Source organism: Aquarana catesbeiana, linkage group LG08, assembly GCF_042186555.1.
Source record: "Aquarana catesbeiana isolate 2022-GZ linkage group LG08, ASM4218655v1, whole genome shotgun sequence".
Lineage (NCBI taxonomy): Eukaryota > Metazoa > Chordata > Amphibia > Anura > Ranidae > Aquarana > Aquarana catesbeiana.
Window position 1 is genome coordinate 302,226,350 of NC_133331.1, and position 13,808 is coordinate 302,240,157.

General features: G+C 43.9%; 1 protein-coding gene across 1 annotated transcript in view; it reads left to right on the forward strand.

The window, feature by feature from the left end:
• The first annotated feature begins 7,158 nt into the window (after positions 1-7,158).
• Positions 7,159-13,808, forward strand: part of LOC141105028 (uncharacterized) — a 138,751-nt gene continuing 132,101 nt past the window's right edge. Inside the window, exons 1-6 of the mRNA XM_073594816.1 lie at positions 7,159-7,336; positions 7,453-7,550; positions 7,673-7,816; positions 7,930-8,004; positions 8,330-8,468; positions 11,192-13,333. Coding sequence (XP_073450917.1) covers positions 7,225-7,336; positions 7,453-7,550; positions 7,673-7,816; positions 7,930-8,004; positions 8,330-8,468; positions 11,192-13,333 — 2,710 coding nt within the window. The 5' untranslated portion in view covers positions 7,159-7,224. The remainder of the gene's footprint in view (positions 7,337-7,452; positions 7,551-7,672; positions 7,817-7,929; positions 8,005-8,329; positions 8,469-11,191; positions 13,334-13,808) is intronic.

Below are 13,808 nucleotides of genomic sequence, written 5' to 3' on the forward strand. Positions count from 1 at the left end.
ATTTCGATAGCGGAAGTTAATTGTTGCATGAGTAGCACTACCCCTAATGGGAACACTTTTTCACCTGGGGGAGTGGCACTCTATGTGGAAAGTCTCTGACTTAAAGAGATCAGAAGTAAAAGAGGACCTATATTCAAAAGCAGTAGCAATATTCAAAAAACTTATCAAGAAAGAATGTTAACAATATGTTGCTTGTCAAGAAAATAAGAAAGGGTTTATAGATCGTCAGGTGCTCGGCTATGAAAGGAATGATGCAGCTCCAGACCACAACTCCCACGGCTCCCACTTATATTTCACAGTGTGTAAGAGGCCTGTACTAGAGGCCATCATCATTTCAAAACTGTAGTGGAGGTTCAACGTATCTAGAGTATGTTCAACGGAGGGGGTAGTATCCGTTTTCCATAGTCTTGCGATACATAATCTTGCAGCCAATAAAATATGAGTCACTATGTATCTGTATGGTGTCGGTACTGTTTCAATAGTGAGGTTCAGAACAGCTAAATCAGGTGTTGGGTGTAAGTCTTGGTGTGTAACGTCTGAGAGTATTTGGAAGATCGTGTTCCAGCAGTTACGCAGTCTTGGGCATGTCCAAAAGATGTGGAGTAAGTCTCCCCTGGCTGAACAGCGCCAGCATTGATCACTTGTAGAAGGATTAAATTTAGCAATTCTGGATGGGGTTAGGTACCATCTGAGATGCAGTTTTTGGGTGTTTTCCCAAAGCGTGGCGCATTTTGTGGATTTATAAATTGACTGGAGCGCTTTCTGCCATTGGTGTTCCGTGTAGGTCTGACCTAAGTCATGTTCCCAGTGTATATGGGGGGGTTTCTTGGTAAACTGCAGTTTGTGGTGTAAGATATTATAGAATAGGGATATTCCTTTGCGTTTGGGGATGGAGGACGTTAGATATTCCCATTCTTTAGGATGTATAGTGTACATCTGAAGGTGGGAGTCTCTAAGGCAGTGCGTGACTCGCAGGTAGGTGAAGAGGTCTGTTTGAGGTAAGTTAAATTCTTGTTTCAGGAGGGTGAAAGATTTGGGTTTGTCGAGGAGTAGAATATTTTGGATGGTTCAGATGCCTTTCTTGGCCTATTGGTTTAAATTCAAGTCTGGAGAGAGATGGTGAAGAGATTCAATAGGGATAGGAATGGGATGAGTGTTGGGTGTGTTGTTGCTGTTGTGTATTAGTTTTTTCCATGCTGAGATTGACGCCACCATGGTGGGAGGTGTTGCCGCCGATAGTTTTGGACCCCAGGGTGAGCTCATTATCCAAGATTGTAGGTTTGGACGAAGCAGGTGTGAATGCTCTATTGAGCTCCAAAGCTTGTTAGGCTTTGTGCTGAACCACTCATTGAGCTGGTCCAGTATCGCTGCTGTGTGATAGTCTTCGAAGTCTATTGTCCCTGAACCCCCCACCGATCTGTGATTTCTAAGTGTCGAGTGCGCGCATCTAGGTTTGGTTGCATTCCATATGGTTTTGTTAAGCATGGATTGCAACGATTTAAAGTAGTATTTAGGCAGGGGTATGGGGAGGGTTCTTAACATGTATAGAATTTGGGGTAGGTGGAGCATTTTGAATGCTGCCAGTCTACCTGACCAAGAAAGGTTGTGTTTGGTTATGGCTTGTGTTTCTACCTTTAAATTGGCGAGGAGAGGTTTGAAATTGGCTGCAAATAGGTGTTTAACTGATTTTGTAAGGTGGACTCCTAAGTATGGGATGCTTTGGTCAGCCCAAGCAAAGGGGAATTGTGCTTGTAATAGGTTTCTAGAAGTAGCGTCCAGTTTAAGGTCTAATATATGAGACTTGGTTACGTTAAGTTTGTAATACGATACGCGTCCGAACCAGTCTAGTAATTTTTGGGCTTCAAGAAGGGAGGAATTTGGATTGGTGAGCAGTTTAAGGTCTAATATATGAGACTTGGTTACGTTAAGTTTGTAATACGATACGCGTCCGAACCAGTCTAGTAATTTTTGGGCTTCAAGAAGGGAGGAATTTGGATTGGTGAGCACTAGTATGACATCATTAGCAAAGAGACTGATTTTATGTGATATTTTTCCTATCGTCAGTCCTGTGATTAGGGGGTTTGAGCGAACGTGTTCCGCGAGTGGTTCTATGAGCATGTTGAAAATCAGCGGGGACAATGGACAGCCCTGGCGGGTGCCATTTGTGATGTAAAATGTTTGTGAAAGCATATCTGCAGAGTACACCTTCGCAGATGGGACAGTATATAGAGCCAAGATAGCGTTGTATATGAGGTCTTTGAATACAAGTTTAGTTAGTACTGCTCTGAGGTAGGACCAGTGGACCCTATCAAACGCCTTCTCTGCGTCCAAAGAGAGGAGCAGAGAAGGCGTTCCGCTAGATTCGATATGGTGTATTATGTTTACCATCCTCCTGGTGGCATCAGGGGCTTGTCTGCCTCTAATGGACCCTGATTGGTCCGTGTGTATGAGATCAGGCATAACAACCATAAGGCGTCTGGCAATAGTTTTGGCATATATTTTTACGTCAAGATTCAATAAGGAGATAGGGCGGAAGTTTTGGGGGAGGTAGGATCTTTGCCTGGTTTCGAAATAGTAATTATAAGAGCGTTTAGTGATTCATCAGGAAATGTTGAAGAGGAGGCAGCAATGTTGAAAAATTCTGTCAGCTGGGGGAGTAATGCCCCGTACACACGGTCGGATTTTCCGATGGAAAATGTCCGATCGGAGCGTGTTGTCGGAAATTCCGACCATGTGTGGGCTCCATCGGACATTTTCCATCGGATTTTCCGACACACAAAGTTGGAGAGCAGGAGATAAAATTTTCCTACAACAAAATCCGTTGTCGGAAATTCCGATCGTGTGTACACAAATCCGACGGACAAAGTGCCACGCATTCTCAGAATAAATAAAGAGATGAAAGCTATTGGCCACTGCCCCGTTTATAGTCCCGACGTACGTGTTTTACGTCACCGCGTTCAGAATGATCGGATTTTCCGACAACTTTGTGTGACCGTGTGTATGCAAGACAAGTTTGAGCTAACATCCGTCGGAAAAAATCCTAGGATTTTGTTGTCGGAATGTTCGAACAAAGTCCGACCGTGTGTACGGGGCATAAGTGTCTAGAGAACCTTTTATAGTATTCTCCCGTTAGACCATCCGGTCCTGGGGCTTTGCCCTTTGGCAAGGAAGATATCGTGTCGAGAATTTCCCTGTCTGAAAATGGTTCATTGAGGGAGGTCAATTGAGAGTCTGTCAGCTTTGGTAGTTTAATTTGTTGAAGAAAATTATTGATATCTTCATGAGATGGTTGGTAAGTAGTGTGGTCATGTTTGATGTTGTAAAGTTTGCTATAGTAGTCGCTGAAGGCGTTCGCTATGTCCTGGGGGTTAGTCAGAGTGTCTGTTGAGTGTGGGTAGGATAAAGTTGGAATTTTTGATTTGATCCTTTGTCCCTTGAGGCGTTGCGCTAGTCTTTTACCTGCTTTACTGGATGTGGAGTATGTGGTAGCTTTGAGCTTGCGCTGGATCAGTTCATAGACATGGAGAAGAAGTGAGCGCAGGTCTTGTCTTAAGGTCAATAGTTGGGCTTGGGTGGTCGGGTCTGGGTTAGTCTTATGCTGGGATTCAAGAGTCGCAATTTGGGAAGTAAGGATGTCTATTTGCTGCGTCCTCTTCTTTTTACACACGGAGCTCAATTGCATGATAATGCCTCTAATAACCGCTTTGTGAGTGCTCCACACCGTCACGGGGTCCCCCACTGACCCTTTATTTAAATCAAAATAATCGCTTATATGTTTTTCTATATCTAGGGAGTAGGTGGGGTGTTGCAAGATATAATTATTCGCTCGCCAGAGGAACGTATTCTGCTGGGGCGGCGTATCATTAATGGAAATAGAGATTGGGGCGTGGTCTGACCACGTCACGGTGTGGATTACAGATGCGCTGATGTTTTGTAGTAACCATTTGTCTGTAAGCAACAAATCAATTCTGGAATAAGAATTGTGGCGGGGTGAGAAATAGGTAAAGTCTTTTTTTGGCCCATGATGGCATCTCCACACGTCAAAAATTTCATGTGACGTGAGGAGCTGCCTCAGGGGTGACTCTCTTCTTTTCGCAGGAGAAGTAGAGTCCATGTGGATATCAGGAACCATTTTGAAGTCCCCGCAAATTATCAAGTGACCCTTGCAGACTGCTCGAGCCTTAGTGAAGGCTTTCTTCAGGAAACTGATCTGACGAGTGTTGGGGCGTAGATATTCATTAAGGTATAATTAATTTTGTTGAGGGTGAAGGATAGAATGAGATATCTACCATTGGGGTCAGGAATTTGTTGTAGTAGTTGGAAGTCCAGCCCTTGTTTGATAGCTATGAGAACTCCTCTTTTCTTGGAACTATAGGTGGCATGGTATATTTGGGGGTATTGACGGTTGTGGCATAGGGCTGTTGCCGTGGGGAGCAGGTGAGTTTCCTGGACACAGAAGATGTCACAGTCCAATTTTACAGCAGTGTGCCAGAGGGAGTGGCGTTTTTCCGGGTGATTGAGGCCCTTGGCATTGAGGGACACAATGTTGCAGGGCATGCTCAGAGGTTAGTGGGTGAGGTGTGTTGAGTGTAGAAGTATCAATTACAGTTAGTTGCTTGTAGCGTGCGGGATGCTGGTGATGGTGTCGGTGATGAAGTTGCTGGACGGTCGTTCACTTGCGTGTTGTTGGAGATCCGGATCGGAAGCCGCAGGAGGGAGCTGAAGGGAAGCAACAAGTTAAAAGGCTGGAAGAGCCAACAATAAGAACAAGAACTTATAGTAGATTTATCTTTCTACTGCAATCTCGCTGTATAAGGAACGTGGCGGCGTAAATATCAGAGAGCTTATATGAAGCTATGCCGCAGGTGGGGGAAAACAGTTAGTGTTCAAAAAGAGAAAAACAGAAAAACTAGGAGCATTGCTCAAGGCAGCGAGGGAGAAATGAGCTGCAGAGGTTGTGACCCAACTTATTCAGGTATTCGTGTGGGTATGGTGGATCTTGGGATTCTGGTTGTTGCGCCTGTGGGAAGAATTTCGTTGTGGCAGAGGGGGGGATCCCTTCTGTTGGGGGCTCTAGAATGATGCCCCATTCATGCAGAAGGCGCAGACCCTTCATTAGGTCGTTGATAGCGTGGGTGGTGCCATTTTTCGTGATGAGGATGGTCGCCGGGTACCTCCATTTGTACAGGATTTTATGGTTGGAGAGGCCTTTTGTGATGGGGTTCAGCTTCCTCCTCATTTGTAGAGTGAACTTGGAAAGATCTGGAAAGATCTGTATTGCCTCGTAGGGTCTGGGCAGGGGAGCTTTGGCTCTGGCTTCTGTCATCATTTTTTCTTTAATGTGGAAAAAATGGATTCGCATGAGGACATCTCTTGGTACTGATGCAGCTAGGTGAGACGGTTTGGCAATCCTATGAATTCTATCGATAACGATATCTCTGGGGGCCGCGTCGGGTAGAATAGTGTGTATGAGGTCTTTGGCATATTTAGGGAGATCATTCGGGGGTATAGACTCAGGGACCCCTCGCAGTTTGACGTTGTTGCGTCGGGAGTGATCTTCCAAATCGGCCAGCTTGGCCCGGACCCAGTGTTGCTCATCTTTACTGTCATCCACCGCGTCTATAATGTCATTCATTGTGGCTGAGCACTCTGTCATGCCCCTTTCCATATTAGAGATTCTATTGTCCATAGAGTGCATCTCTGTGGAGATTTTACTTAATAGGGATGATAAATCTGTCATCAGAGAGGTTTGCAGGGACATCAGCATCTCTTTTAGGGTTGTGTCTATTGCTGGCTGGCCTGAGGTGGGGAAGGATGCCATGGAATTGTGCAGGGCCTGGTTAGACTGAAAGGGGTTGAAGGCCTGGGCCTGGGCTGCAGTGCTGACATGAGGAGAATGCGGGTGCGGTGTATCCATCCGCATCCGAGCCTTAGCAGGACTGGAAGTTAGGGGATCAGATCCAGGGTCATGAGTAGGGGATATAGGCAGAGGAGCTGTGCCCATTTCATTGTGGATGTCATCAGGGAGGTCTGTGTAAGCCTCTCTTGTTTCTGTCAGGCCGCCAGCGCCATCTTGGAAAGCACTGACCTTGTCCTGTGGAAACAGGAATGTGGTGAGTTTTCTGAGGCCTCGTTCTCCCATCCGTTTGCGGGACATTGTCGGTCGGCACTGTGGGCAGATGTGAGGTGATTTTGGGGCGAATCGCTCTGGTCTGTCGGGCGTTATTCGATCCAGTGTTCTCCCTCGCTGTGGAGCTGTGAGATCAAGCAGCCATCTTCAGTGCCGGCTAGCCACGCCCCCCATGTACTATAATTTTCATAAACAAAAAATCAATAAATAAATATGTTAACAATATATATATATATATATATATATATATATATATATATATATATATATATATAGAACCTCCAGAGCCTCTGACTTATAGACCAGAGGCATCCTAAATATAGAACCATTTATCCAACTGTCCATCCAGAGCCTCTGGTTTATAGACCAAATACATCCAAAATATAAAGCCATTTATCCAACTCTCATTTATAGATCAGATATATCCTAAATATAGAGCCATTTATCCAACTGTCCAACCAGAGACTCTCATTTATAGACTGGATACTTCCTAAATATAAAGTCATTTATCTAACTGTAGATCCAGAGCCTCTGGTTTATAAACCAGATACATACTAAATATAGAATCACTTATCCAACTTTCCATCCAGAGCCTCTGGTTTATATACTGAATATATCCGAAATATAGAGCCATTTATCCAACTGTCTATCTAGAGCCTCTGGTCTATAAACCAGATACATCCTAAGTATAGATAATTTATCCAACTGTCCATCTTGAGCCTCTGGTTTATAGACCAGATACATCCTTGATATAGAACCATTTATCCAACTGTCCATCCAGAGCCTCTGGTTTATAGACTGGATATATCCTAAATATAGAGCCATTTATCCAACTGTCCATCTGGAGTTGCTGGTTTGTAGAACAGACACAAAATAAATATAGAGATTGAGATCTTTGCCTATTATATTGAGTGGAACACAGAGACAGGAAGAGTGTTACGGTACAGACACAGGAAGTGATACTACAGCTGGAGAGGAAGTGATGTCAGGTGCAGACAGGAAGTGATGTAACTAAGGAAAAGGAAGTGATGTAGGGGTCTAATAAAGGAAGTCCTGGGTGGGAGGTGAGTTGTGAGGAAGGAAAGAAAGAGAAGATGTTGTTGGATTTGGCAGCAGAGGAAGTAATTATATTCATTTATTTAGAAGGACACAAGGATCTCTACAAGGACGTCATGATGAAGAATCAGCCGCCCTTCACATCACCGGGTAAGAGGAGACTTTATTGTAAAGGAGAGAGCAGTACGGAGGGTCCACCTAGATCCCCCATCATCTGATAAACACATAGAAACAATGTATTCAGTCAGTGTGTGTGTTTCCTACAGATGGATCCAGTAATGGGACCCCACCAGAGAGATGTTCCCATCCTCTGTATTCCCGGGATTCCACAGAGGAAGGTCACACCATCCCTCACCATCATCAGGTAGGTGGGACTGAGCAATTAGAACTTGAATATGTTGTAGAATTCTACGCTTCGAAATAACATTCTTCTAGTTCATCTCTTGTTTCCTTTTACAAATACGTTCTATCATATTTGCACTTTAGGTTGAAGAACTTAAATACATCAAATTTGAGGTTAAAGTAGAAAAAGAAGAGAAGTCCAGGGATCTGCAGTCCATGGTAGAGGGTGATCCTCTTTATTCCCAGGATTCCACACAGGAAGATCACACCATCCCTCACCATCATCAGGTAGGTGGGACTGAACAATTACAACATAAAAGTATTCTAAGCTATGAGATGATATTTTTCTATTAAATCTCTTGCTCTATCATTTTTATTTTTCTTTCATCTTTGGGGTTTAGGGTGAGAGATTTCCCCCTCCTCTGTGTTCCTGGGATTCCATACAGGAGGATCACACCATCCCTCACCATCATCAGGTAGGTGGGGTTGGGCATCTAGATGTCCTAGACCTAAATATATATTCTAAGCCATGAGATGACATTATTCTGTGTAGTCTCTTGTTTTACTTCGACATCTGAAATGCAGCCTTTGTTACCCACACCCCCCATCCCCGTTTCTAGCTCCTTTTGAGCGGCCTACATTTTTTTTACCCTCTATTTTTATTTTTTAATATAAATTCCTTTCCTCTGTGGGTCTCAAGCCCAGCCAAATGTCATTGCGGGTCCTCTTCCCCCTTGTTTTGTACCTTTTTATATCTGCCTTGAGTTGACTAATAGATGTTTTCTATTATTTTTGGTGTAGGGTGAAGGGCAGATTAATATTAAAGCTGAGGTTAAAGAAGAAGTAGAGACGTATGTGGGGGGTGATCAGCCATCCATGGAGGAGGTTGGGATGATTATGAAAAGTGAACAGGAAGAGATTTCTCTACCTATCGACACAGGTAAGCAACAGACACTATGGACAAAACAGGTCACAGTCTCATTTTACTTCTGAGTATAAGGATTGTAGTTTAAGAAAAAAATGTTAGATAATTATCAGCTCTTCACATCATCCTATAGGCAGGTTTCAATATGTGTTTGCCTACTAAAGGGTTAATGTGTGGTGTTGTGAGAGTTAGCACTTTTTGCTGTGATGTTCCTTCCCCTGCATGTGTCACTTCCTGCTTCTGAATCAGACCGGTCCTCATGGTCTGTCCATGTATGGGAGATGATCAGTGAGAACGCTGTAAAGAACTGAACTGTACGGTGGAGTTTTCCCTTAGCGGGACCACAGGATGGGTTCCAAGAAGGGTTGGGAAAAGAGGTGGGCTGGAGGTATGGCTGTCCTGGGTACAATGGTTTACTGTAGGGATGGGGGCGCCTTCTTTCTGTTACAAGGCTGATAGGAGTAGTGATGGCGACAGTGATTGACAAGGGAGTGACTGATCGGCGTAGGATCCCCTAAACTTGCACATCACGAATGGGGAGTGGGCGCAGTTTGGCATCTTTGCCCTGGGCACTGGAAGACTTTGTCCCAGCACTGGTTCCAAGGACTGGACTTTTGATGCTATTTACTAGGATGCAACTAAGCTATAAAAAGTTATGGACAACGCCGCACAGCCAAACTTCTATGGAACCTGGGCAGAACTGTAAATATAACTTTATTAACTAAGGAACTTATTGTTTAAGAGTAACCATCTGTGTTACTTTGGAAGAGAAGGGACTTTACAGTGTATTGGGTAGACCTGGGGAACAGAATGTACAATTCAGTTAAGTCTTGATGTCATGGAGTGAAGAGTGATAAGAAGGAGCCTCCAGTTCCGGGCAGAGAGAATGGTGGTGGCCAATGAAAGAGGTTCTGTAGATAAGGGTAGTTTGGCACCTGGCTGGACTCCTATGTTAGGGACCACTGCAGAACAGAACCCTGATAAGGACCCTGCTTGGAACCACGTTGTGCAAGGCCTTGCAAAGTGAGTGTGGTGGTTCCCATCTTTGCCATGTGCTGGGTTGTAGTCCATGCCAAGCTGACAATCTCCATCCTTTGGATGCTTTCAGCTTCTTGTACACTTCACATGATTGCATATTTTCCATCAGATTTATTCCCTTGTATTGCGGTATAAGTGAAGTGCAATCACCCTGCCACCTTTTTCTATTTATTCAATTTTCATGGAGTACGGAGCTTTACAATATTTAATATCCATGAATAGTTTATACAGAGTTGTCACAGATACTGGTACACCAGTGTATTTAGGTGTGTATATATACAGAGTACCGCCTCCTTTAACCCTTTCTTTGCCACTAATATATGATATACGCCAGCAGCAGATGGTTTTACACTGGACCCCATTCCCCCCCACTCCCGGTCCTCACTGTACTTACCGTCAACCATTCTCAGCTGTCAGGGCACTCTCACCACTCCAATGGTCAGGGGATATGAAATACCCCACTGCTCTCTCTCTTCTCCATACTGAGCTGCCAGGATGGACCAGATGGTATCTGATTGGTCAGCACCATCACATGTAAATCGAAGACTAGGAGGGTGGGGAGGGGATCTGGTGTTAGGTCAGCTCTGCAGTTCTTCTGTAGAGGTGATTGAACCCTTTAATAAACTATTGCACTAAGGGCTCATTTACACTTGCTTCAGCTTCAACACACAGTAAAGCGCCTACTGCTTCAACATGCTTTTTTGATTCTTCGATGATGCTTTGGTGATGCTTCAATGATGTTTTGGTGATGCTTTAGCGGTGTTTCAGTGGTGCTTTGGTGATGCTTCAGTGGTGCTTTGGTGATGCTTCAGTGGTGCTTCGGTGATGCTTTAGTGGTGCTTCAAAGCCTCCCCTGATGTTTATGACAGCTTACTTGAAGTACCATCAAGCTACCACCAAAGCTTCATTGAGAAATCACCAAAAACATCTCATAAAAGCATGTTGAAGCAGTAGGCACTTTAATGTGTGTTGAAGTTGAAGCAAGTGCAAACTAGACTAACAGTCTAGGTTGTCTCCACAGTGATGGGTCCATCCTAGGACAGCAGCATTGAAAATCTGGGGGAGGGTTTTTTCCATAATTTGATGGAACAGTTGTACCCAGTTCCATGCCAGAGCTCTGTAAACTGTTGACTGTTAGACCAACGTGACTTTTTTTTTCCTTGCTGACTCAAGTTGGAGTCCATATATGATCTGCAAACTCTTCATAATGTAAAATCCAGGAGATCCGATGAAGTAACAATCCACTAACGCATTTTAGCTACTGAAGCCTCAGTCATACCCTGTTTTCCCTAAAATAAGACCTAGCGTTATTGTCGGTGATGGCTGCAATATAAGCCCTACCCTCCAAATAAGCCCTACCCTGTTTCCCCGAAAAAAAAGCCCTACCCTGAAAATAAGACCTACAAGGACTTTAACTAGGGCTGATTTGGAGGGTAGGGCTTATATTGAAGCCATCGCCGACAATCACGCTAGGTCTTATTTTAGGGGAAACAGAGTAGCTATTTATTATTATAGAATTAGCAGATCATATATGGACTTGGTGTGAAGACTTTTCTGATTGATTTTGGAGGGAGAACAGGAGCCCAGCTGTGAGATCGGCATTTCCACTTATTCCACCGACGGGGAGGAGGAGCTAAAACTCCAGTTATTTGTCATCTACTGAGATTTATTATATTTTTTTTTTTACTTCTTTCCAACAGATGGATGTGATGTCAGGAATTCCTCGGAGAGACATCTTCTATTATCTGCTGATTGTAAGTCAGAAGATAATGTCATCACACAGGATCCTCCAGGAGGAAATCCAAATACACCAAATATACATCACAGACCTTCCTGTCCGGAGACATCAATGGATCCCTCTGATCTGGGGGAATCTTCTCATCAATCACATACTATGATTGTAAATATCCATGTAAGATCTCACACTGCAGATCGATCAACAGATCCTTCTAATCCAGAGGAATCTTCCCCACCCCATGAAGGAGATCACCGAGGTGACAATCTATTCTCATGTTCAGAGTGTGGGAAACGTTTCACTCGGAAAGGAAAACTTATTCAGCACAAGAGAGTTCACACAGGAGAACGTCCTTATTCATGTTCAGATTGTGGGAAATCTTTCTCTCATAAACATAGTCGTGATAGACATCAGAAACTTCACACAGGTGAGCGTCCCTTTTCATGTTCAGAGTGTGGGAAATCTTTCCCTCGGAAAGGAGACCTTGTTGCACATAAGAGACTTCACACGGGTGAGCGTCCCTTTTCATGTTCAGAGTGTGGGAAATCTTTCACTCAAAAAGCAGCCCTTGTTACACATTTTAAAATTCACACAGGTGAGCGTCCTTATTCATGTTCAGAGTGCGGGAAATCTTTCACTCATAAAAGAACACTTGTGATCCATCAGAAAGTTCACACAGGTGAGCGTCCTTATTTGTGTACAGAGTGCGGGAAATCTTTCCCTCGGAAAGGAGACCTTGTTGCACATAAGAGACTTCACACAGGTGAGCGTCCTTATTCATGTTCAGAGTGCGGGAAATCTTTCAATCATAAAGGAACACTTGTGATCCATCAAAAAGTTCACACAGGTGAGCGTCCTTATTCGTGTGCAGAGTGCGGGAAATCTTTCACTCATAAAGGAACACTTGTGATCCATCAAAAAGTTCACACAGGTGAGCGTCCTTATTCATGTTCAGTGTGCGGGAAATCTTTCAATCAGAAAGGACATCTTGTTACACATCAAAGAATTCACACAGGTGAGCATCCTTATTCATGTTCAGAGTGCGGGAAATCTTTCACTCATAAAGCAGACCTTGTTACACATAAGAGTATTCACACAGGTGAGCGTCCTTATTCATGTTCAGAGTGCGGGAAATCTTTCACTCGGAAAGGAAGACTTAATGAACATCAAAGAATTCACACAGGCGACTGTCTTTATTCATGTTTAGAGTGCGGGAAATCTTTCACTCGGAAAACAGAACTTGATGCACATCAAAGAATTCACACAGGTGAGCGTCCTTATTCGTGTTCAGAGTGCGGGAAATCTTTCCCTCGGAAACAGGAACTTGATGCACATCAAAGAATTCACACAGGTGAGCGTCCTTATTCATGTTCAGAGTGCGGGAAATCTTTCACTCGGAAAACAGAACTTGATGCACATCAAAGAATTCACACAGGTGAGCGTCCTTATTCATGTTCAGAGTGCGGGAAATCTTTCACTCGGAAAACAGAACTTGATGCACATCAAAGAATTCACACAGGTGAGCGTCCTTATTCGTGTTCAGAGTGCGGGAAATCTTTCACTCGTAAAGGAACACTTGTGATCCATCAAAAAGTTCACACAGGTGAGCGTCCTTATTCGTGTTCAGAGTGCGGGAAATCTTTCCCTTGGAAAGCAGAACTTAATGCACATCAAAGAATTCACACAGGTGAGCGTCCTTATTCGTGTTCAGAGTGCGGGAAATCTTTCACTCGGAAAACAGAACTTGATGCACATCAAAGAATTCACACAGGTGAGCGTCCTTATTCGTGTTCAGAGTGCGGGAAATCTTTCACTCGGAAAACAGAACTTAATGCACATCAAAGAATTCACACAGGTGAGCGTCTTAATTCGTGTTCAGAGTGCGGGAAATCTTTCACTAATAAAGGAACACTTGTGATCCATCAAAAAGTTCACACAGGTGAGCGTCCTTATTCGTGTTCAGAGTGCGGGAAATCTTTCCCTCGGAAAGGAGAACTTGTTACACATAAGAGACTTCACACAGGTGAGCGTCCTTATTCATGTTCAGAGTGCGGGAAATCTTTCACTCGGAAAGGAAGACTTAATGAACATCAAAGAATTCACACAGGTGAGCGTCCTTATTCGTGTTCAGAGTGCGGGAAATCTTTCACTCAAAAAGGAACACTTGTGATCCATCAAATAGTTCACACAGATGAGCGTCCTTATTCGTGTTCAGATTGCGGGAAATCTTTCCCTCGGAAAGGAACACTTGTGAAACATCAAATAGTTCACATGGGTGAGTGTCCTTAGTCATTTTCAGAGTGTGGGAAATCTTTTACTCATAAAGAATGCATCATTGAACATCAGATGAGCATCCTTTTTTATGTTCAGAGAGCGGGCAATTTTTCACTAAGAAAGGCAACCTTGTGCAGCATCAGAGAATTCATATGGGTGAGCTTTCCTCGGAGATATTAAACTAAACCTGTTATACTTATCTGCTCTGTGTAATCGTTTTGCACAGAGCAGCTCTGATCCTCCTCTTCTGGGGTCCCCCACTGGCGCTCCTGGCCCCTCCCACCTGCCGAGTACCCTCAGAGTAAACA